At 40.9% G+C, this 25771-nt stretch overlaps 1 protein-coding gene across 2 annotated transcripts in view; it reads left to right on the plus strand.

Annotated features, from left to right (window-relative positions):
• The window catches only part of exoc4 (exocyst complex component 4), a 92120-nt gene extending 68477 nt beyond the window's left edge, over positions 1-23643 (plus strand). Inside the window, exons 16-20 of one of the 2 annotated variants that reach the window (XM_028433677.1) lie at positions 1071-1249; positions 9529-9673; positions 11587-11765; positions 11859-12018; positions 23104-23643. In XM_028433677.1, the coding sequence (XP_028289478.1) occupies positions 1071-1249; positions 9529-9673; positions 11587-11765; positions 11859-12018; positions 23104-23341 (901 nt within the window). In that variant the 3' untranslated portion in view covers positions 23342-23643. Of the gene's footprint in view, positions 1-1070; positions 1250-9528; positions 9674-11586; positions 11766-11858; positions 12019-17314; positions 17766-23103 lie in introns of those variants that run through there. The other variant, XM_028433686.1, reaches the window with a different exon arrangement.
• Positions 23644-25771: the final 2128 nt, after the last annotated feature.

The raw sequence follows: 25771 nt of genomic DNA on the forward strand, positions 1-25771 counted from the left end.
AAAGCCTCTCTTGTTGACTAAAATGCACCCATAACAGAAGTCATGATTGCTCTTTTAAACAGCCTCTATCTGAAGGAAGTGAGGAAACAAGGAAAGAACAAAATGGGAAAATATAAGGAGAGCAGATGGAGGCACTGAAAAAGGTGGTGGTGGTGGGGAGGGGTCAGTCTTATCGAAATTGCCTTTGAATGCGCACCCTCTTCAGGGAACACTGGAGCTCATTGGAGCGGAATAGTAAAGTAAATAAATAAATTGGTTATGTGGCCAAAGAAAGTCAATCTGCTGTGTATGCTCCCACCTTCTCTCGCTCCCTTTCTCAGACACACATACAAAGAGCACTGAGATACAGAGACGGAGAGCAAGAGGGAGACCATAAGGCCTTTTGATTTGAGCACCATAGAAGTTTTCATCACTGTGAAAGGGGGATTAGCTTTTGCACAACTCTCAGCCCAGTGCTTTAATAAAGCCTAATTAATAAGCTACACAAGGAGAGATTATATGTTTGTGTGTTTTTTTTACCCATCTGTTGTTCGGAGGATTTTGATCTTGTGGGCATCCTGGTGACTCTAGAGGCCAGTCCAAGTGCCGGCATGTGTTTGCAGCACTGCGCTGTTGATCTTAAGTTATCCAACTTCCCCACTCTCACTCAACCTCTTTTCACAGTCTTCAAAGCAAAGTGTCCTTCCACTGCTACAACTGCTTGTGCATATAAGGCATCTTTGTTGTGCCTTTTTATGAATCCGTTTCTTTTCCATGATCTCCAACAATTGTTTCTCCCCCACCAGCTGTTTTTTTTTCTGACTGTGCCCATATAATGCTTTATTTCTCAACTTCCTTGTGTTACTCTCTTGCCCTTCACTCTTGGTTTACTATGTATCCATCTACTTATCAATCCTCTTAACAATGCACTGGTTAACTGTACAGGTGGCTAGAAATTTTAGCCATTTTTATGAAGTGGTATTTGGTGGTTTGTTTTTCCTTCACCAACAATATGTGTATATTGTTATAATATGTGTAATCTTTCTAACCAAACACACCCTTCTATATTTCTCTCCCTCTCCATAATTTAGGGCTGCTTTTGCTAAGGAGTCAGAGGTATTGACCGGAAACCTAGGAGACAAGTTGATCCCCCAGAACGAGATCCTGCGTGATGTCAGTGACCTGAAAGCTCTGGCCAACCTTCACGAGAGTATGGAGTGGCTTGCTGGTCGCCTCAAAACCTTTTTCACCAACCTGCCTCATGCTTCCAGTAAGTAGAGTAATTGACAGACTGTAATACATGCTTCAGCCAAAGCTACACAGAAGCCTCTACCTGGAGCTTGATATCTCTGAAAGTATTATTCTATTGAAATTAAACTAAAAGTCAGACACAGCCATAAACATATGCAGTATCCACCTACTTTCCGTGCACTGACGCCCAAGCAGACATCTGCTGCTATTTGTTTTGTAAAACCTGTCGATTTGTTGTTGTTGATTTCTGTCAGGTTCTTGCTTTTCCACTGACAGATAGAAATGCTTTCATAGCTGTCAGCAAGGAAACCATTTAGAAAAACCTTGGGTATATTTGCGGAAGGTAACGTGACATCCAACAGCTTGTAGGAGAACAATGGCTTAGTGAAGCTTTAACCGCAGAAGCACCTTGAAACAGTCTCTGTGACAAAATACAGTGCTGCTTGAAAGTTTGTGAACCCTTCAGGAGAACTTGCATTGATTTGCATTGATGGAACAATGAATTCTAAATTATATGTGAATTTGAGATGAAGACAAAGGGGGACATACAGCAACAACAACAAAAGAATGGTTAGAGAATTTAATGTTCGGAAATAGTCAGCAGTTCATGTATAGAAACCCCCCAAAATCTCAGATTGTAGCTGTTCTGTATGTTAATTTTCTTGAAGTGACAAAGTGAAATATTTGTTTCATTTGTTTGATTGGGTTCTCTTTCTCTACTTTCAAGAACATTGGTGGATTTTTTGGTTCATATTTATGAGGAAATAATATATAGACAATTCTTCAGGATTCCCAAACTTTCGAGCCGCACTGTACATCCTCTAATGACTATATTATATTGCAGTGCTATCGATATGTTTTCCAGGTGATTTTTTTACCAGTACCTCAGTGATTAAACAGTTATTGATCAGAATACACTACAGATTAAAACATTGTCTAGATGGTTTATGTATGATCACAGTCAGGGGTATATGAGTTTTTCTTGTCCTTACGCACAGGGCTACTGTAGCAACACTTCTTACCTGTGCCTCATTAAGTTCTTGTTTGAGTGTATTATCACACACTCATTAACTTCTCTACTGGAGTTGTCAAAGAGCACTTTACACTCACACACACTCATTATCCTTGCTTCTGCAAGTGTGTGCACATAAATGCTTACCCTAATCACGACTCTTAAAAGCATTTTATACACTCCCTGCTCAGTCATCACTTTTGTATCATTAATCACTGATCAAAATGAGGTGTGTGTGTTTGTGTGTGTATTTCCATCCAACACATAGTTTTGTGTAGATTGTATTAATCACATATCATCAGAGTAATGTTTTTATACTCATTATCACATTGAGCACATGTTTAATCTCCAAGATTAAATTGTAGCTTTATATAATATTCCTAATTTTTCACCTCTTTTAATCATTTCTTCATATGATAGAAGTCACAAGTCACATTTGTGACTCTTAGAGTAGGGTCGTGTTGTTTATACTGTAGTCCAATGTACTGCCTTACAAAGGCAGAGATCAGTAACAACTAACCCTTCAAACTACTCAACTGGATTTAAGAGATTACAGTTCAGGCTTAATAGAATTAAGGTTAGACTCTGGTCATAATTTAGATTTGAGCAATAATACAGAAGGAATTTTAGTTCCTGTTTACATCAAACATCAGGAGCGGGGAAAACAATGATCTGTGTGACTATGGGAGTGGTTTGATTGTTGTTAGATTTTTTGTTTTTCTGAAATGGTTGAGGTTCTATAGGTTCTGTTTTTCACACACAACCTCCTCTAGTGTTTGAACTGACAAAATGTTAGGGTAACTCAGATAACTACTGTTTACATCTGTGGTGAGCCAAAAACCATCTCAGACTCCTGTCAGCAAAAAGAAGAAATCTCCACAGGGGGCACAGGCTCACCAAACTGGACAGTTTAAGAGTCAATGTGAGTCCTGATTTCCTCTGCCGCACTCGGATAGAAGGGCATCAACAGCATGAAACCATGGATCTAACTTGTCTAATGCCAGCTGTCTAGGCAGTGCATGGCAGTTTAAGATGCCTTTCATGCCTTTTATACCACTATCATTGTAGTATGGGCATTTATGGATTCACTTCACTGGTTTTGTGAATATGAAGAGTTCAGTGGCCTCCCTAGACACTAGATCTAAATCCAGTAGAACACCTTGGGAATGTGCTTGAGAGGAAGATGCACAGCATGGATGTGCAGCTAACTAATCTAAATAAATTATGCAGTGCAAACCTGTCAATATGAAGCAGAATCTCAAAGGAATGTTTCTAATGTCCTGTGCATTCCAGGCCGCAAAAAAACAGGCCTTACCCAGTATTACTAAAGAGCTTTTTTCCACTAAATGCCAGTCTGTATTTGTTTTAGTCTCAACCAGCAGTCATGTTTATTTAATAGTGTTTCCATGTCCTTTAATATTTAACACATTTAAACGTGTGATCAAGTTGGATTTCTAGAATTGGATGGGTAATATGTTTAACAGTCTTGACAAGTGGAGGCTTGACGCTCACTCATGTGCTGTCATTTGCTAATAGCGAGATGGTTCTGGGTTTGGAAACAGCAGGCCAGCTGGAAAGTCCCTTTTACAGTCCAATGCATGTTAGGTTAACTTAATTGGTCATAGGTGTGCATGTAAGCATGAAATGTTGTCTTATCTGGTGACTTGTCCTGGTGGGATCACCTCCTAGCTCTGCTGCCCTGCAGTGTTTCATTATTAAATGCATGGCTCCGTTTTGTAGTTATTGTGTTACTGTTGAGGAACTTACTGTGTTCACTGCAGTATCTCGGTCCTCTGTGGTAAATTATGCACCTTTCTGAGAGCAGTAGAGAGGGCTTCAACCCTTATCTGCCATTGTCACAACTCCCTGGTTTCAGACCTCTGATTGCTTATTGAACTTGTGCTATTTTGCCTCTCCGTATCGCAACTTTTCTTTTAGAAATGAAATAATTAAATGGAAAATATTCTTATTTAGTCTCGACTTTGTCACGCAGTATCTCTTTTTAAACTCTTCTCTCTCACTCTAGCTTTCTTCGTCTATTCATAGATAAGAATTCAATAAAAGTACGGGAAGGGACGTGACATAATTATCATTAATTCTGGCGGGTGGCACTAATGGGAAGGATAGGGCAGTCACTTATCATGCCGGGACAGCCTCCGTATTGTTCATTATTTAGTGTTTGGCGAGCTGATGACGGACTACGTGTGTGTTAGTATGGGTGCAGTGTGTGTGTGTGTGTGTGTGTGTGTGTGTGTGTGTGTGTGTGTGTGTGTGTGTGTGTGTGTGTGCGCGCGTGCTTGCCTGTGTATGTGTGTGTGTACATAACCATGCACTGTGTAAGATGGGACAAGGGTACGGCAGGGAAAAAAGACCCCACCTTATCTCATCCTCCAACCCCCCGCCTCACGTCTATGCCTCTCCAAATTGGATTTTATATTACAGGGGCAGTCAGGTATGAACAACTCATTTTCCTCTCCCTGTTTTTGCTTTTTCTTTCTTTCATTCCTCTTTCTTACTTTCTTGCATCATTCTTTCTCTGTATTACCTGTATTACTTGCATTCTTTCTGTTTCTGTCTTTCCTCCCTTGCTTCCTCCTCATCAAGACAGGGTGGACATTGTTTCTCTCTGATTTAATTCAAGTGATAAGGGTCGTGTAGATATTGTCCATGGCTGGGTGATCTCCTCAGTGGACGTTTGGTTTGATCATTTTCCTGTATGATTAAAATCTGCCTGTTGTGCAAGTTAGACACACATCACCGTGCTCTGAACTATAGAGACTAAGTTGAAAACAGCACACATATTGGTTTGCTTCAACATCTGAATGGTGCTGAATCTTAATCAGTTTAAGAGCGTGCAGCTGCATGGACACACTGTTGTTAAGTCTGTAGAAGACGTGTGTTGGTAATGAGGGATGTGTGTAGACAGACGACTGATGGTGCTGTCTGTGAAAGTGGCCGTAGAAAGGGTCTTATCACCCATCTGGTTACAGCACTGAACGTCTAATCCACTCTGACAATATTTACCCGACAACACACACACACACATCATCATCTAAGGGGCAATGGCAGCATGACAGACATTCTTTTTTGACTACCGCTGTTTGTGTACATAATTAATGTTGAAGAAAATCTGCTGTTTCTAAAACCTTGTTAGAACTTTGTGTACTGAACAGCAGCCTCCAAACCTGAGTTTTTGCTATGGACTGTAAATAAAGGCAGGTGGTGTGGAGACTCCAGCCGTCACCATCTTGGCAGCATCAGAGTCCACGTGTAACTCCTGGTTTATAACATGAATTGCTAGTTGGTTCTGACGTGGGCGAGCAGCCACCTGAACTAGCAGCTCATGATCAGAGATGACCCACACCTTGTCACTCAAAGCCATTCCACGCTTGCTTGCCTTAAAATATTCAAAATAGGTAAATTATAGGGTATATGGGGATTGACTTACTTACACTCAAGTTGTCATTTGAGGAACTACTGTTTTATTTCCCATGTTGGCTTAATGAGCCTTTATGTGGGTGGGGGTGAGGATATGACACAAGCATGGTTGGGCCGTACTTTAAACTTGTTTGACTGAACCTACGCAGACTTTTTAAGTTAATGTTTTGTTTGTTCAGCAATTGCTTGATTGGTCAGAGGATTTATTCTCCTCTTTTATTCTTTTTGTACTGGTGTTTTCCCTTTGGCTCTTACTACACGTCTTTGAAAGGCGTCAAACCTTTCTCCATCATCTGCCTAGCAACACTTTGTGAAGGCCTGGCCATTATTAGGTAGGTGTAGATACAGTCCTCTAATCTTGCCTGCTTTGCAATTTAGTTCATCTTTCTGTCCAGTATTCCAAGCCAAATCAAAGTTTGAATTCTTTCTCGTCATAACACTCCATTAAACAAATTGATGTTGTCGGATATTAAAATCTTTCAATCTCATTCTCAGTTTTTTTTATCTCTCTCTCTCTCTCTCTCTGTCTCTGAACAGGAGTTCAGATCTCTGTGTGCAGATGTTCATCTTCTTCCAGAGGCAGCAAAATAATTAATAACTTTGCTTCTTTCTCAGTTAGTCATTTATAAATCATTCATCACTCCACGCCTGCAGCATACTGTCCTTTGTTTATCTATCTTGATTCTTTTTTTTTTGTCACAAAACAGAACAGATTTTTTGTATGTTTGTGCCTTATTGTCTTACTGTTTGTGCCCTGTTTAGCAGAAAGGGCAATGAGTGTATGATTGTCTGTGTTAACCTAAGTGTCCATTTATGTATGTACCTGCATGCTGTGTGTGAATTCCATCACTGATCTGCTCCCTTAATGTCTGCTTCCCTCCTCCTCTGCAGATGGCAAGCAACAGACGTTTCTCTTAGATGAGATTCGAAAATAATTGGATAAGCACAGAGCACATACACACACATGCACGCATAAATAGATGCACGACACGCACGTACATATCCCTAAGATTTAATCATGCACACACAAAGAACTTATAAATAAGAGATGGGAGTAATTTGGTTGAAAGAAAAAAGAAAGCAGAAGGGGGCAGAAGGAGAAAGTTGTCAGTCAGGACCAATGAGTCATCTCCTTTTGCCCGTCTGTCTGACTCTAATGGTGCCCCCCATGCTGCGACGCCTCCATTGCATCATCAAAGCTGCACAGGCTGAATACGTGTGTGTGTGTGTTGTGTGTTTCACGGACCCCCCCCCCCCCCCGGAGAGATCTCCAGCAGTGTGTGCCACAGTAAGCCCCTTTTTTTCTGCTGTCAGAGTGAGTGAGTGTAATGCAGAGGAAACAAGCCTTCAAGTCACTTTCATGCACATACATGTGTGTACATACGCAGGCACTCCCACAGGCAGAGCATGTGAAAAGATTTGGTCCCCTCACGTGTGCATCTATGAGTAAAGAGAAGAAAAAAAAAGGTACATAAAAGACAACTTATTCAGGTGCTGTAAGTAGACTTTATTGAACCCCAATGCTTTTAACTGAAAGAAATATTTGTTGACAATCAAGGGCATTGCTTAGTTGTAAGTACAAAAAGGCTTCGATGATGGAACACATCAACAAATCTGATTTTGTTTGTGTTGTTAGCAGTCAATATGAGGTCAGAACAGATAATTACAGTGGGAAATTTTTCTTTTTTCAGGATTTGTTGCTTCATTTTGCTCTATTTGTGGAGGCTTTTGATCAGACACAACAGTAGCCTACTCTTGTCATTTGACATAACTTTTTCAGGACTCTAATACTGTCCTAAGGGGCTACCCTAAGGCATCATTTCTGGCTGTGTGAAAGGTCTTTAAGCAAAGCTTTACACACATTTATGCAATTCTTTGTGATCTGCTTTTTATAATGTAATAAACTTGCATTCAGTGAGCCTTTCCTGAAACTGTTTTAAAAGCCCTCTGGGGAGGCCTGCCTTCCACATTGAAAGCCTAAGAGTCTGAGTAACACTTCCTTGTGCAACACATCAGCAATATTATCAGTCAGGAATAGAGTTTATTCATCTACACAGGCTCTCTCCTTCAACGTGTGACATTTATCTGTTCTGTGTCTGGTAATGTTCTGATAAGTTGACCAGTGAGAGTGAGCAGGATCAGCTAAATACAATCAAGTTAAGTCAATTAGTGTCATAAAGCTTTAATCCCTTGAGAAATCTATGTGGATTTTTTTCATTAAAACCAATCTTGTTTGTTGTTCCTGCGACTCATTTAGCTAGATTAATATTGATATTGCCTACCTAAAGATGGCGCAGATTTCAGTCAGCAGCACAGATGTTGATTAACATTTAAAAACACACATTAGACTGATTGAAGCCGCTCAGATTAAGCCAAAAATGCTACTCCTGGTGGATTTTCTGTCTGGTAAGTATGAAACTAATAAAAAATAAACTGCTACTAAGTGCTGCACATATTCTAACTGCACTGCAGTATCCTCCCACCCAACTACACATTATCAAGAGGTTTACTTACGCACTTCATAATACTGTATATACTTTTAGCAGTTGTGCACACAGACTTCTACACATCATATGCACACCTTCAGTGTAAAACATCATTCCCAGCCTTTATCTCCATGTGTCAGATACACAGGCCATAAGAGTAGCTGTCACTAATGTCTCATCACAACCCTGGCTGTGTTTGCTTTGTTGATTGGACAGTGCTGGCATATGTCTCCCTGCTGTTTGCCCAGGCCAATGGTTTCTTATCATATCAGAGATTAAAGTATCTACAGAGAAACATATGTACCAGCACATACAAAATGTGCAGTGAATAGTAAAAATGGACATGAGGACAAGAAATATGTGGACAAGAAGAAGTTGGGGAGGATATACAAGCTTATGTCTCTATGTCCCTTCCTCTACTTGGCTCGCCTTTACCACCTTAGGACCTCGGCTAGGACATTTGTTGCCTAATTAAGAGATGTCTTTTAACATGTGTGAGGTACATCAATCATACAATCATTACAATTTTTTTTAAATATATGTGGAATATATTTCCATATGAACGTATTATATCTAGGAAAGTAGTGCAACAAGTTTGGAGTTACCTCCCTTATGTCCTGAGGATATTATTCAGTAATAGTCAGAGATAAGGAAAGCCAGATCACCAGGTTGTTCAGGCTCAGTTTGGACTTGCTACTTTTGGTTCCTTGGTTGTGTGTGTGCACGTGTACCGGCTTGCATGCGTGTGTGACCTTCAGAAGGGCAGGAAGAATAACTAGGGAGCTGGCTTTGACTGCGGCACATCGATCGTGGACCCCTGCATTCTCCTGCTCAACAGTCACTCTACGCACACACACACAAACACGCACACACTCGCCTCATTGACCAAATAGACTTACATATGAGTGACGGGGCCAATTTCTCTCCTTTTCCTCCCCTTGTTAATTTATAGCCATTGATCTACACTGAATTTATATACACTCATCATGCTCTCTGGCTCTCTCTCTTTCTTTCACGCACACACACACACACACTGTTCTTTTGTGTGGCTCACAATGCGGCACAGTGACACATGCTCCTGCTGCCTCAGCACAAGTGGTGAGAAGAAAGTACAGGAACATGCTGAAGGACTGTGGAAGTGTGTGAAGTTGAAGTCATTCTTTTCTTTTGTGCGTGCTGCATTAGCTGGTGTCATTTACAGAACAGAAAGTCACAGATTTACTAACAGTAATACACATTAATAATGAGGTTATGATACATTTCTGAAGAATCAGGGTTTAATTATTAATGATGGACAGTAAGTTCAGTTTCACTTGTGTTTGTTAGGTGTGTTCATATGTCTCTATTTTCCAATCAATCCAGGTGCATCTCCATGCTCAGCAGACAGTCAGGTGGTTGGTGAGAGCGATCGCAGCAGAGACCAGATTCTTCAGACCCTGAGTGACCTATCCAGAGGCTTCCAGGATATTGCTGACCGTTGTCTCTTGGTATTACATCTGGAGGTCAGGTATGCAGGAGAAAAATATGTTATTGTAGTCATGGATGTGTTGGAAACACATCAGGAAAATCAGTGGAGGCAACACTTATTTAATTGTACCTCTTTGCAGGACATGGTCTTATGTTTTTAGGTTTTCCAACCATCAATAAGCCCTGGAACATGATTTTTTTGGATGTGTTGAATGATGACAACTAATTAGGCTCATTTTGTTTATTTTATACATTAGGTATATGGTATAACTGCCAAAGGGTTCCCTGGAAATGTAGCCACTGCACAGATGCTCTTCAGTTGTGTCTGATGCAGTATGCTGGTGTGTACTTTTAAGGATTCACTGTCCAGTTACTACACACACAAAAACCACATAACTCCTTAGACGATATAGAATTTGCTGAAAAGCCCTCTAAAAGCACCAGCTGCATCTCATATACATGCAGAGTACTTAAGTTCAGGAATCCATATATTATCTTCAGAATGTGTTTTGAATGTCAATATCAAAGTTCATTTACCACATCATACACTTCCTCACCTCCACAACCACCAATAGTTCTCCATCACCCCCCCTCTAGTTTCTTTTTTCCATCCTTCCTCCATGTACCATGCTCCCTGTAGACCATTGTGTAGCTTATGCAATATTGTTGATGATTTCAGTAGAAAACCCTCCCTGAGGCTGATGTCTAGCTATATGCTACACTCCATTGACTCTCCCCATCTAGCGAATTTCCCCTGATAGTGGTATCAGCTAAATGAAGCCATGAGGAAGAAAGAATGAGGGAAGGGAAGGAGGAAGAGATGGAAGAGAGATGAGTGAGGTTACAGTGGCTGTGTGTGTGTGTGTGTGTGTGGGGGGGGGGGGGGGGGGGGGGGAGAGGGGTCTGGGGTTAAAGAGGGGAGTTACGGACATTGTGGGAGAAACGATTGAATAGTAAGATGGAGGCAACTGAAATGTAGTTGTTAGCTTTGCCTCAAAGGGGAAGAGACATTCACCCATATCGTTGTATACCCTTCTGCCCTGGGCACTTTGATTATGGAATTATGAAAGTATTGATTTCTTATGTCTAGACAAGTATTAGCCTCGTGTGGGCCTTAAGAACTTAGCTTTAAAGTATATCATATTAACACATTTTGTATTAAAAAGAAAAAAGGAAAGGTAGGTAAGGTAATTAGGTGAAAAATAAAAATGATCAATTGCATCCTTGAAGTCAAAATAAATCTTTTATTTTATGTGGTAAAAATCTATCATAATACTAGAGATAGGCTTGTTTATTTCACAATATAATGCTTATTTCCAGCTAGACCCCCAAAAGGGAAGATATTCAGAGATCATGTCACTTGTAAACAAATCATGTTAAATCAGCTTAATACGTGCTAGGTGGTTATGAAACCATATTAAAAATAATATGTGTAACCCTACTAACCAAATAAACATGTCCAACAAAAGTAATAACAGCCCTCCAGCAAGGTTTTCCACCCACAATTACTCCACTGAAAGCTGTTTGCATGACTATCAGCACAAATCTGTGTCGCTACTACATCCTCGATTCTTGAAAACAAAATAATCTAATAAAAAATAACAAGAATTAGGTAATTACACTTTCTACAAATGTAATGACAAGGTTAAGAAGGCCACTGTTTTTGGATATGAACAACTTAGTGTGAAAGAAAGGCCTGAGGAGAAGTGTTTCTGTGCAGCATATTTAGCATTTTGCTGAAATGTATCCAGCAGTGAGTTAAAAAAGAGGATCTCTCAACATGGTCATTTCTGTATAATTTATAGGCATTAGTCGATAAATATATATTAATGGTGTGACAACAATCAGTGCTTGCTAAAGTGTACCTTCTAAAGAATAATACACATCATACTTAGAATATGGATGTAAAGACAATCTAAGTTTCCTGTTTTCTTTTCCCACATTTCAAACCAGGGTGCACTGTTTCCATTACCTGATCCCGCTCACCAAGCAAGGAAACTATGCCATTGTTGCTAATGTGGAGAGCATGGACTACGACCCGCTGGTGGTCAAACTGAACAAGGACATCTCAGCCATAGAGGAAGCCATGGGGGCTGCCCTGCAGCAGCACAAGTTCCAGTACATCTTTGAAGGTCAGCAGGGGCCTGGAATGAAGGTTAACAGTGTTATAACAATGGTTTCTCTGCCCTCTCTGATAACCATAATCTTCTCTTTACTTTTATTAGGTCTTGGTCATCTGATCTCCTGTATTCTCATCAATGGTGCTCAGTACTTTAAGAGGATCAGCGAGTCTGGTATCAAGAAGATGTGCAGAAACATCTTTGTCCTCCAACAGAACCTCACTAACATCACTATGTCCAGGGAGGCAGACCTTGACTTTGCCAGGTCAGAATTTTCTACACAGCATGCACCAAAAATTCAGCTCACCTGGGACACTTTTTTTAGAAATGCACAGTCTATAAATAAAACCAGAAGTCCTTCAGTTGTACAGTGTGTTTAGCATGCATCTACCAACGTGTGCATATAGTCGCAACACTGAATAACAGAGGCAGATGGCAGATACTTTGTGCAATAATAATTTTAAGACCTAACATATCTAAATCCACATTGGCTAAAAGAAATGAAATATCTAATGATCTGGATTATGAAGCCATCAAATGTGAAATGGGCAGAGACCACTTGATGATCAGCTTTACAGCTTAAATCAGTTAATAAATTGGTCCAACTTATTACACACCTGCCCGAACACACACACACACACACACAAAATGTCCTTAAGCTCAGATAGCGACTCTGTCACAGCACAAGCCAGACAGATGGTCAGACAGATTGTCAACCACGCTGTGTATCTGTGTCCGCATGGTTGTTGATGTTTATTTCCTATTCATACATTTAAATTTTGTGCGGCTAACCTGCTGTTGCCCTGAGCTGCCCAGTTCTGACAGGCTTGAGGGAAACCAGACATCTTTGTGAACAAGACGGAGGCAGGGTGGAAAGTAAGAAGAAGGCAGAAATAGAAGAATTATTCACAGTATTCATATGACTTTTTTCTTCTTTTAGAAGCTTGTGTCCTTGACAGGAGAGAGTATGTAAGAGGAAGGGTGATGGAAAAGATGGAGAAAGAAGGGAGGGCTTTGCATTGGGAGGGGGGAGAAAATTGAAAAACCTAAGTGAAAGGAAGTTACAGAAAAGGCATCTTTCATAGGAAAGGCGTAGAATGGACTCGGAGAGGGTGACATGAAAAGTAGATGCAGCAGGGTAAGATATGAATGTGATAAAATGGAGAGAGGGATGAATGTGACATACAACAGATAAAACTCAAAGTTCCAATGAAATCAGTTTTGAAGTTAGTGTTTTCTTGTGATGTATCTTGCACTGTAAGTCACCCCACAATGACAAGAATGTGTTTTGTAGGTATTCAGAGAGTTTGGCAAAGCATAAAAAATGAATGACTACTCATTTGGCATGCAGTGAGATAAGGAGTGGAGCTGATGCAAGATGGTGTACGGTGCCAGCTCAGGCTACTAAAACTGACCAATCAGAGCAGAGTGGGCTTTTTGTCAGTCTTTTTTTAACAGGAAATGTGTAAATTTGCAGAAAAACTGTGCTACAGCATGAGGACTTAATAGACTCAAAAATAAAAAGGCTTCCACCTAGAGCTGTAGGAGCACAGCGTAAAGGATGGTCTAGGTCACACACACAATTATAAATGGCAGCAAAAGAATTGCCAGTGGTGCCCTCCCAACCATCCCAATTAGTCTGTATGGTATAGATGTATGATTCTTCTTCAGGGCGTGACTGATTATGGACAAATTTGTCATTTAGGTTCTGCTCCTTTACTCCAAGGCAGGAGTATTACATGCATTTGGGGCTTACCTTGGATTCCTAGAAACTAACTTTATCAATTTATTTATCACCCATATCCTGTTGTATTGTTGCTATCTCTACTACCTTTTATAACTTCCTCCGTCTGTCTGCATCCAGTGTTTGTTGTAAAATGTTTACTCATGTCTGCCATCTTGTCATGATATGTTGTGGGGTTAATAATCTTCTTTTCACAGCTTTTGGAGTCAGTCTGAGTGTGTCACATGTTAGAGTGGTTGGTTGTCTATGTGCTGGCAGAGTTTGGACATCTCTATTGTTAAAAAATGGCAGTATGGCAAGCCAAGTTTCCCTTGAGAAAAAAAAAAGGAAACCGAAATGACCTGAACTGTACTGGATGTGGAGGACCATTGATTAGTATGTTATTTCTCCCCTCTGTCAAGTTTGATTATGGAGAAATGCCAGTGATGGCTTTTCTGTCTTTTCTCTCTTTCTCCCACTCTCTCTGATTATACGGCGTGGGTGGTGTGGAGGTGTTGATTGGGAATTGCAGAGCACATTGTTTACACATTCATGGCTTTTTGGATTGGCCGGCCTCCGGCTCCAAGACACACCGGTCTCTGGAAAACACATACACAAACCAACACACAGAATCACACAGGCACATCTGTGATGTATCCCTTTCTCTCAGCCATACACAGACACCCAGCCAAGCCAATCAGAAATAACCATATTTATATAAAAAAGATATGAATATTCAGAAAGGACACTTACACCTGCCAATGGAACCAACAACACAGCTTGAATGAAGTATGTTAATGTGAATAATTTAAAATGATGTAATCTGTGATATTCACTTGTCAACCTTAATCATCATTTCTAAAGATGCACACATACTTTGTGGTATATACTGCATATCAAAGTGTGTGTTCTTGAATAATATAGTGCAGATATTTAAAAGAAAACATCTAATCTACATCTAATATCTTTGATTGACAAGGTGGATCATTTTGCATTATGACCGCCTACATTAAAAAAAAATCATTCTGAGGAAACAGGGTCTAAAAACAGGATATTTATCTTTGTTTTATTACCACCTCTGGAGAAACAAGAGCAAAATAAGAAAAGGAAGTAATCACAGCAGGAAACCTGCTTTGTAAAAATGCTGTAGATGCTTGACTGTGTACCAATGTACCTTTTTTCCCTCTTATATGTGTCTGCATGTTTATGAGTGTGATGATTTGGCTGTGGTCCTGCACTGTGTGCTTTTATGTAAAAAAAGAAAAAAAAACTGGACACAGGTGGCATAACTGCCATTGATCTGAGTTAAAACTAAGGAGAGGCCCAGCAACCAGCACTGCAGAGGACACACACACACTTCCTTCTGCAGAAGGATGGTGAAACAGTGCCACCTTGTGGTCGAAGCTTTCATTTATATACGCTTTAAAACCAACAGTATGTCAACTGTTAATGCTGCATACAGAGATAAAACTAAAATGTGTGTGTGTGCATGTGTATTTGTATGATCCTGTTGTGGTCTCTTGTCTCTCAGTCAGAAGTTTGGCAGTAATATCAGCTTTGTCATTCAAGGTCAAACACACGCACACCTAACCGCGGGCACACAAGCGGACACGCACAGACCATCTGCTCAGAAACTGTTGTGGGGCTCATTCTGCAGACCTGTGTGTCGCTGAAATGTCTCATCTGTGGGTGTGTGTATTGACTGCACTCTCAACCATGTCACTCCACTGATCACCTCTCATTGTCCTGCATGTCTATCACTCCCTGCTGTTCTGCTGACTACTGCTTTCTTGACAGGGGCAGAGATGAGATAAACAGGTGAAGCTGTTGATGAGTCTTTTATCTTTTAAAAGACCAGAAGTCACAATAGTTACTCATGGCAATAAAACTTCCAAAAACTTTGTGTTGCTTGGCAACAGTCCACTCTAACCTGTGTAACAAAATGGACTTTGCTTGGCAACAGATTTAGTTACCTTAAATAGAAATCTAAAAGAATTAGTCGTTACTTAGATTTAATGCCTAGACACATGTTTGTATATATTTTAATGATTCATTTTGCGTTTTAGTGGGTGTTTTCAGAAATAAATATCTGAATTTACTGTTTGATTTTCTCACTGAACATTGATCCCTATGTCAAAATAAGAGTTTGTCACATTCATTATTTGATTATATCTAAATAATAGAAGTCACAATGTGTTTTAGCTTTCAGGTTTATACCTTAGGGCCCCAGTGAAGGCTTTCTGTATGCAAACCAATATTGGCTTTCATGTAACAGCCTTGTAGCAGTTTTGTCCCTTGGGGCCCCAGTTAATGTTTTTTTAGCTGACAGTGAGTGGGTTGGCCCACAACAATTTGGCTCCCATGAAGGCTTTCTATGGGCTTGCACTCCATTTCCATTTCCACTAAAATTTCTGTATCCATGAACATAACTGTCTGCAACAGGAGCAGCTTTTTTGTGACACAGACTGAAACACTATTACAAACACACACTCTTTGGAGGACTGAACTGACCAGTGACCCGTGTAGGCAGGTTGCCAGGCTGTCATAACAACCCTAGCAGACTTACAAGGCCCTTAGCCCATAGCTAGGCTAAACACCAGTCTGACAGGCTCACTGTAGAGATGCCCCTAGAGTTCAGCCCATTGCACCCACCTGTCTGCTACTGGAAATTACTGCAGTGTGCGGGGGTGCATGTGTGTATAAGAAGCTTGTCTACTGTCCCAAAGTGCACCACACCATTGTCTGGGTGTCTCTGAGATCCAGTGTGTTGGCAAATAAACTGTCTTTCACTTAGTGAGTGTGTGTGCCGAAACCCTGGTGTGTGTTTGTGTGTGTCAAGGTGACAGGCTGGTGTGTCTACAGAGGATGTGGTAATAAGTACAGTTGACGGCCATGTCAGGACGTAGTGGGTGTCAACAGATAAAAGTGTTTGTATTTAGGCCCGGTTTTGGTACACTGTCGCCCCTGTCACCTTGTGTCTCTTTCTTTATCGCTCTCTCCCTCCTGTCTCAGTCTCTTTTTCTCCCCCTGACTGTTTTTTCACTCGTTTTTGCTATCATCCAGTCACCTGCACCTCCTCTGCTGAATTGAAATTCACTTTCTTTCCTTCTCTCTCCTGCCCCTCCCTTCCCTCTGCATGTATGCGCAAGATGCGGTATGATGAGCCTGGTCTTTGCTGATGAAGCCCATCACTGTGTTATATGGTGTTTATGTATGTGCACCTCACAGCGTGGCGACGCTCGTCTTTGCTGATGAAGCCAGCAACTGTATGTGTGTGTGTGTGTGTTTGTGCACATTCTTATTTGTGTGTGTTTGTGGTGCATGGCACAGCGTGATGAGACTGGTCTTTGCTGATGAAGCTTCAGTCTCAGAGTCTCTGCAGACCTTTCCTCATTACCAGAGGAGAGACAAATGCTCTGCTCAGACAGACAGACAGAGGGGCCCTCCCTTCCCTCTGATTTAAAGGAGGCAGAAAGATGTAGAGCATGCAGTTACATCCACACTATGCCAGCTGATGTCAGTGCTTGAAACTTCAGCTTTTTTTACAATTATAATGACATTTAAATGCATAAAGAAGGGCTATGTCTAAACTATATGTCGAAAAGTAAATGGACACCATGTGCAGCTTTAGCATACTACTGTTTTTTCTACTGCTAGTCCTGCAGCTGGTCATTTGATTAATTTATGGATTGTTCATAATTAATCAGTCAATCAATGGTGTCACCCAGTGCAAAATATTCCTGTTTCCTGTTTGTTTTGAGGTGACAACTGTGTGACTTTGTTGGCTTCCTGTTACAACATCTATCCATCCATCATCTGAACCCGCTTTGTCCTGCAGTGCAGAGTCACGGGGGGCTGGAGCCAATCCCAGCTATGTACGGGTGAGAGGCAGAGTACACCCTGGACACTCCCTGTTACAACATTCAACACAAACAAACGTTAAAAAAAAAGAGCTTCCCAGTTTAGTGTGGAAAAACTTGACTCATTGTCCTTCATCACCATCAGACTTGCCAAATGCTTAATAAGCTGGACATGTTTCAGAAAAATGTCCACATCTTTAATAAATTTGTATGTTCACCCTAATTACTGTGTTAATAGCCCTGTTAAATATACAGTTACAACTGCAACTTAAGCTGGGCACAACAACTCATCCTTGCAAGTTGTCATAGCAACACCACTTGCTTTCCGGCACACAAGTCTCCCAGACACACTGCAGTCAGAAATTACTCCTGTCAGAGCAGTGAGGGGAAGATTTATAAAAGAACAACATAAAAGAAAAAGAAAGAGACTGGCTGCCCGGCTTACAGCTTTTTTCCTGGAGAAGAGAAGCATGTTGTCCTCCACCTCAATGCCTCTTCTTGAGGAGGTACCAAGGAAAAACAAAATCAGTATGAATGGATGCTGTGGTTCAAAGAAGAAGTAAAAGAAAAAAAAAAGTTTGGGGCTTACTGGTCTGTATCACCTGAAGAATATTATAATGGCATCTAGCTCTCGAGTACTAACTAAGCTTTAGTGACTTTTGTGACCATTTTAAGCCCAGTTTGGAGGTGTCACAAAGACCTTTTTAGCAGCCAAAAAAGAAAATGTAAATGTAATGTTATATAATTCAAAGACAACAATGTGAGGACGTGTTTGTGTCAGTACGTATTTGTAGCAGCAACAAGCTTTTTGTTCCAGCTGATGGAGGGCTTGATCCATGGGCTCTCCCATTATTTCTCCCCCTCCTCCTCCTCTCTCCCCTCACTAACTAATGTGTTGTTCCAAACTCGCTGACGGAGGCAGCCTGTAATGGCCTTAATATTGTACAGGCTGAAAATGAGGGGAAATGAATTGTGCTGAATCTTATCTTTCTCTCACTTTTCTTCTCGCGTTGTCGGTTTCTTACCGCTCTGTGTCTCCTCAGCCTCAATCACTGTTGCACCATTGACATACATCTCTGTCTGTCCTGTACTGCATCCTCGCATCATAAATTTAACTAATATTCTTTGTGTATGCCGAAAGGTGTGGGTATGGGAGGGGGGGCTAATTAAAATTTAATAGAAAGCACACCGTGGAGGCACGTTCACATGCACACCAAAGCTGATTACTAAATAACTGGTCTTATAGATGGGACTTCTGGAGGAAGCAGGTGGAAATTAGTAAAAATGGGTGTGTGTTGTGCACACAGAGGCTGAGAGCTATAAAGACTCAAAGGAAGCAGCCAATCCGAACATTGTAGAAGAAAAAAAAAAGAATTCTTGTTTCATTAACTAGTTGCACCTCTAACAAAGGCAAAGAAGTGTGTGTGTGTGTGTGTGTTTCACTAGGGGTTCTGTCTTGATGGTGGGCTGCTGAGAGATTTTAATCTTATTAACAGCCTTTACCCTGTTTGGCAAATGGCTTTCCAACTGCTTGGGTAATGAACTGTTTGAAAGTGTTTTCAGCACACACTAACATACATCACTCAGACAGATAAATACACATACAGATACACACAGGCACACCTTAGGCTTGCTCTATCTGAACAGAGGCCAGATTGCCAGCTGTCCACACATCACACATACACACACACACTGACAAATTGAGCACGCTCTCCTCCTGTGGTGCAGCTTTTCTGTTTTGATGCTACAGAAATTACAACAGAGGATTTAATGCCCTTTCATTAGTTATAAATGAGCATCAGTAGATCTGCTTTTAACAAATCTGTGGGATATTTCTTGATTGCATCACTGCCAAGTGAATTATAGTTGCTGTTATACTGTGGCTAAGCCAGGGTTTACAGCATTGATGAGGTTTTTTTTTCTCCTGTCAGATGCAGCCCAAACAGATGGGCTCCAGAAATGCACAGCCTCCTTTACTGTTTTTATCAGACAATTTTTCTCTTCTAAGCTGGAGAATGGTGTGCAGAAAACAGCATAAACAGCAGGGCAGTTTGTTGTTTATTTCCCACAGTTTGCTTAATTGGACTAGCACTGCGTCTGCCAAACACATAGACTGTATATTACAATTAATGACATGCCTGTCACATCCAACATAAGTTTTCTGCAGGGCAGCTTTATAATTCAGTGTGCTGGCTCTGGTCTGCATGTTGCCTGTGCCACTCTACCTAACCTCTAAATAATCCAAACATGAGCAAATAGGCGGAGCATGAGAGGAGGCAGACATGCTATCACAAACCTGCTAACCTGCTACTTGAAGCAGCTTTGGGCAGTTTATCATGGGCAGATATTAAGATAATTTGTTCTACTATTACAGATACGTTTTGGTTCTCTTTAAACAGTATCCACTAACTGTCAGTTCACAGACCAAGTGCCAGCCTATCACAGCATTTACGTGTACAGCTTCACATCCAGTAAATCTCCACTGGATGTCTTGGGAATCCAGTACCATGGCAAACAACTATGTCTAAAAATAACAAATGTTTATTGCACAGCCAAACAGTCTTAGGTACAGTTTGTTTAATCTGACCTGTTTCCCATTCAGAGGCGAGGATGATTGTGTGAAAGAGGAAAGCTGTCTGCTCAAAGCTTCTTCCCTTGACAAAAGAAATGAGTGTTTTTATGTGTTTCTCCTATTAGATCGCATAACGAGGTGATTTGCCTCAAGCGTGTAGTTAAACGTTGGGTCTAGGGAATGAAATGGGAATGCTTTTCATGCTGGTGTTTTGATGCAGATACAAACAGATACTAAGCAGAGCGGCACTCAGAGGCACATTTAGATATTTCCCAGACACCGACAGAAGCCAGCATGCAAATACACAGCACATTTTTATTATCAGCTAACATATGGGAACCATCGTTTTCTTCTTCTTTTACTTATTTTATCTGTCTTACCCCCAGTCAAGGAGTGAACCAATGTTACTCTCATCAATATTGACAAGCTTTTTCATGAAATGAGCTCAGGGATGAAAAAAAATGAACAAGACCTTGGAGAGAAATTGACAGACTGAGACAGAATGCAAATGCTCTGACGACCAAGGGCATCACTTGTCAGGGGAAGGCCAAAAAAACAGATGTTCTGCACCTCTGTTGCTCACTCATCTCTTGAGTCAGTCTCTCACTTTGTATCATTCCATCTCATTTTTTCTACTCATCCATTCCTCTTTTCTCCACTGTTGAATCTCCAAAATGACAGCACATAAAACACCTTGCAACAGAAGCTCCCTAAGCGCTCATTAACGCCTCGTTAGCATAGAAAATGAACATCTCAAGAAGGGAATGGGCTCTGGGATGGGTGGTGAAGCTAAACAAATTATTTAAAAATATATCTTCTTGTCTTTTTACTGAGCCATATCAGAAATAAAATCAATTTACTTTCAACTGGCTTAGAAACAGCTGAACCCTCACAATTGTAAATAAGACTCTTTCTCCCTGTCATACAAAGCCAGAATTGGAAACAGGTGGGCCCATAACATTTTTCTCAGTTACAGAACCTCCGAAGCTTCTCCATGGCTTTTTCTTTAATAGTTACAATGTCAGACCTCCTATTATCACTCATCACTTAATAGCTACTCTCACAAAGCAGCAGGAGTCAAAGCTGTTGAGTGACCAGCAGCTGTCCTTGGCCTAGGTTGCCAGTTGCTCAATTTTTCTGCAGAAATAAAATGATGTTTTCATCCAAAGTGCGTTGGGTTCAGTTTTACACCATCAAGTGTTTGTGTTTTGTCTTCTTTAAGGCTCTGTTTTCTGTTGTTACATGGTCATATAACACAACCGTCTCCTTGCCGTCACATTGAAGTGTGTCTTCAGAGAGCAGATTTCGTCCCAATGCTAGGGGCACAGGTAGTGAATCTGCTCTTGTGTGTGTGCTTGAGACACACACAAACATTCTCTCACCAAACTATTTGACCTGTTAGCCCCAAGGCAAAGAAGAATAGTCTGTCCTGCATCCTAATACTCTTCTGTGTATTACTGTACAATGGAATGTGTATGTTGTTGTGTTTATGACCCTTCTGCTACAGCGAAATAATCTATAATTATAATTGTGTAGCTCAGCTGGAACTTGATGCTATTTAGGTATGTATACCTAAATAGCATCAAGTCACTAAAGATACACATTCCATTGTACAGTAATGCACATCTATGTATACATAGATTGACCCCTCAAAATTGTGTAACACAGATGGTGTAGAGCACATATGTCAAAGTCAAGGAATGAATTATCTATGGCCCCCGGGATGATATTTGATTAGTATTAGAACCGGCCCGCAGGCCGTAGCCGCCCGCTGGTGTTTTGCACGCACCAATACTACATTTCCCACAATGCAACGGTAACCCGCGAACTCACTGCAGCGCAGCAAGCGGACTTCGGCTTCATCATTCATTAGCAGTCAGAGCAGATGTCAACTTTCAGCTACCTCCTCCCCAAAAATGGCTAAACGGAAGGTGGATGCTGAGAACAGGGGGTTTCAAGCTCACTGCAGGGGGGTTCAATGTTCACTGAGGTAAATGGCAAACCTGTGTGTCTTCTGTGTGGAGAAAGTTTGGCTGTAATGAAAGAATACAATTTAAGAAGGCACCATGAAACGTCTAAGAAACACACAGACAAAGACAAGAATATGGACACGGAACAATAGCTACAGAAGAAGAATGTACAGGACATGTGATTTTTCTTTGAAACCCGTTTGTTCTTGTCTGTGTGCCTGCTGAAAAATGTTTTCCCGATTATTCATTTAATCATTAAAATACACTGTGTTAGGTCTTGGTTCAATAGGCTATGTGCAATCATTTCAATATGTTTTAATAAACATTGAATCAGTCCGGCCCTCGACTTATAGCCAATTTGTTTTTTTGGCCCTCTGTGTATTTGACTTTGACATCCCTGGTGTAGAGATATAAGAGGACAACCTACACACTTCTGTGTCTATATAGAGGCCTTTCACACGTAGATAGATACTTGATTGATCCCCAGTGGGACATTCAGTAAACAGCTCTTAGTGTCAGGGGGTCTTGAACCTTGGACACCCCAGTGAACGTCTGTCACGTTGCATGTACCCCAAATGTCCCTACAATGCCAATGTGAAGACCCTCTCTTTCTGCTTCCAAAGAATAAACAACTGTAGTGTAAGGATATACACCTGCACTTCATAACAAGAGGTATGCCATTATACTGTCCCAGAACAAGAGAAGCTATGTGTGTGTAAACCAACACTGAAAGCCCTACATATGTTGGAAAGCAAGATTAAGAATGATTTACTTCACTCTTTCTATTGTTGCTGGGAATTGTGTTATTCAACAAAGCTTACCCTCCCTTTTTTGCTCCTGCTTTATCAGTATGTACTTCATGGTCTTTTTTAAATGGCCCATTGGGGCATTAGGTGCTGGTTAAAGACCTATTAATTCTACACACTCCTTTTTTCCCCCATTTGGCTTTGTCAACAGTGTTTCATTAGAGCGGTCTCAGTAGTTTGTAGCCAGTAAATGTTTTTGCTCTACCTTCAGCTCCCAGCAGCAGCAGGGTGAGGTCCTTGAAGTCCTTTTTAAGAAAATTGGGCTTGACAGCGACAGCATTTAGCGGCCTTTGTGTTTTCCCCTTTGTTGTTGTTGTTGTTCCTTTTGATTGTGCACTGGAAAAATGAAAAACAGGGGAATAGAAACTTTTTTTCGTTCTCTGTCGCTCCAATGATTTTCTTCATCTCTCTCCATTCAGGCAGTACTATGAGATGCTGTACAACACTGCTGATGAGCTGCTGAACCTGGTGGTGGACCAAGGTGTCCGCTACACAGAACTGGAGTACATCAACGCCCTGTCCTTACTCCATCGCAGTCAGACCGGCGTCGGGGACTTGAGCACCCAAAACACGCGACTGCAAAGGCTGAAGGAGATCATCTGTGAGCAGGCTGCCATCAAACAGGCCACCAAGGACAAGAAAATCACCACCGTGTAGTAACAAGGAGAGTCACATGGATTTCAGAGAAAGAGGTGTTCAAGATGTTTGTTTCAGCAGGAACACATCATAGATTATTAGGTAATAATGACTGAAGGACAATGCAGGACTTGAGATTTGGTTGGAAAACATAAGAACATAAAAATCTGCAGATGCAAAGTTTGTTGTCATTTTGCTAGCTTTGGTCAAGGCTGACCTAGATATACACAGTCTCTAACTGCAAGTATCTCATAAGGTAACCTTATATTGTCAGCTTCCACTTTTTAAAGTACATGACTGAAGCAGCCCACACTTTTAACGGTCCTCCACCCCCTATGACTACAGCTCCACATAAAAAGGCGATTGTCTTGGACACTCACCCCGAACTTAGGCCCCATCTCATCTCATTTTCCTATTAGATCTAAACTGCTGCTCTCAATTACACTTCTATCTTTCCTCTCCTGGCAGCCCCATGGGCCCACTGATTCTGTCTGCAATAACAGATGCCAGATTAGACTGTCTGAATGAGGCCACATCTTCCGCCTGCTGCCAATTTAGGTTGGTCCCAAAAGACTTTCCTAGCTGAGAATTGTATCATATCGATGGTTAAAAAAGATTTCCGCTGTAAACTTGGGTGGCTAGCATTGAAAGTTAAGTTTGATAATTTGGAGGCTGAAGACAGAAAAGAAAAATCCAAAAATAAACAGAAATGTGTGTTTCTTAGCATCAAACATCACAGAGAAACACATGTGGTGACTGTCCTCCAAGGATAAAACTGTATGAGGAATAATGATGTCCATTTCCTCAAGAGTGCTCACCTGCAGTTATCTATGACCCAAAACAGATTTACCAAATAAATTAACTTACTACACAATCGCTTAAACAGCTGAACATCAGCTGTATCTCTTTCTACTTTCAGCAACAAACTTATCACCCTGTCCACATTTTATTCGTCATATGAGCTCTATAAATGAAAACTATGCAATCTTTATTTTGTTACCCCCACCATATGCGCTCAAGTCTTTTTAAGTGAGCTAAACATGTAAACACAAGAGAGCGATCACAAATCATTCTCCTCCCCGCAGCCCTCCCTGTTTTTAGTTCATTAACTTGGGAGAGAAGTACTTAACGAGAGGAGGAGAGGGGGGAATGGGAGCCTTGTCAATACAGCAGGCCCAGCCGCTGGTCTCCCTGAAGCCCACAGAGCAATCCATCATAATGACACATAGGCGGGGATCGATGGGAAAACAAGTGTGGAGCTGCTGAGTGGCTCGCCTACCACTCTGAAACGTACACTCGCTGTAAAATCTAAAACCGGCTCATTCATCTGTTCACTTTGTAATGTTATACATGGAGAAGTTTAATGCAATGTTAACTGGCTGTGTCACAGATACTATTAGACTGCATTCACAAAGCACTAAGGAGAACTTTTTGCTGTTAAATATGTAATTTCTGAGTCCTTCTGCTCCTCTTTTCTTTCAACAGGCTTTTATTGCACATCTGTGTGATTATGTTTCATGTAAGAATGTATTGAATTTATCCAGTGTCAAACAAGTTTAAACATATTATGTATTCCTCTTGTCGTTAAGCTTCTTATAAATCACACTCTAAATTGAGCACATATGATTTGACACTAATACGCAGGAAAAATAAATCCTTCAAATTCCAGCCTTCTTTGTGTGTTTTGTTTCCACATATGTTTGCAAAATGGACATATTTTCCACAGGGAATCATCTGTAGCTGCTTGGATGCAGTGGAGAGGTTTCTCTTCTCTGTGTCATGCGAGCGAGATGGATCCAAAACCAACACTTACTGGATGTACTTAACCTGACAGGTGTGATGTATTGGCTTTGAGCCTGAAGTGCTAAAGTGTAGCATACTGGAATCAGAAAAATAAACACAAACACCCACCTATGAACCTGTGTTGTAGGTATTTTGCCATCTCTAGTGGTAGAATATTCTAAGTTGGCACAATATTGTGATGAAATGTAAAAAAAAAAAAATGTTTGGGATGACATTATTGTGACTTAAATTACTGATATTTTCATGAAATGTTTACAGGGCTTTTACTTGTAAAATATGGTATTTTATTTATTATTTTAATTTTACAGCCAGGATGAAGATATATTTTCTTGTTACTCTCCAGACTTGCAATCTCGTGTTTCTTATTTAAATATCAGAAAAGCCAAACGTATTCAAAGGTCACACAGTGCCTGTCGCTTGACGGTGTCACAACGACAGCGTGTACTACAATTGAAAAGGTGAGTTGCTCAAGTTTAGCTAGTTGGTTATTTACCACCGAGAAGCATGTGAAAAGTTCAGTTACAGAAGTTAAACTAAGTAGTCTTTTGCTACCAAAGGTTCTTAGGTGAGGCCAAGACAAACAACAGTATCCACAAATGCCCATCTTTTGGCGCTAGCTAGCTTGCAAGTTGCAAATGTTGCTAGCTA

The sequence above is a fragment of the Parambassis ranga genome, chromosome 2 (assembly GCF_900634625.1).
Source record: "Parambassis ranga chromosome 2, fParRan2.1, whole genome shotgun sequence".
Taxonomy (NCBI): domain Eukaryota; kingdom Metazoa; phylum Chordata; class Actinopteri; family Ambassidae; genus Parambassis; species Parambassis ranga.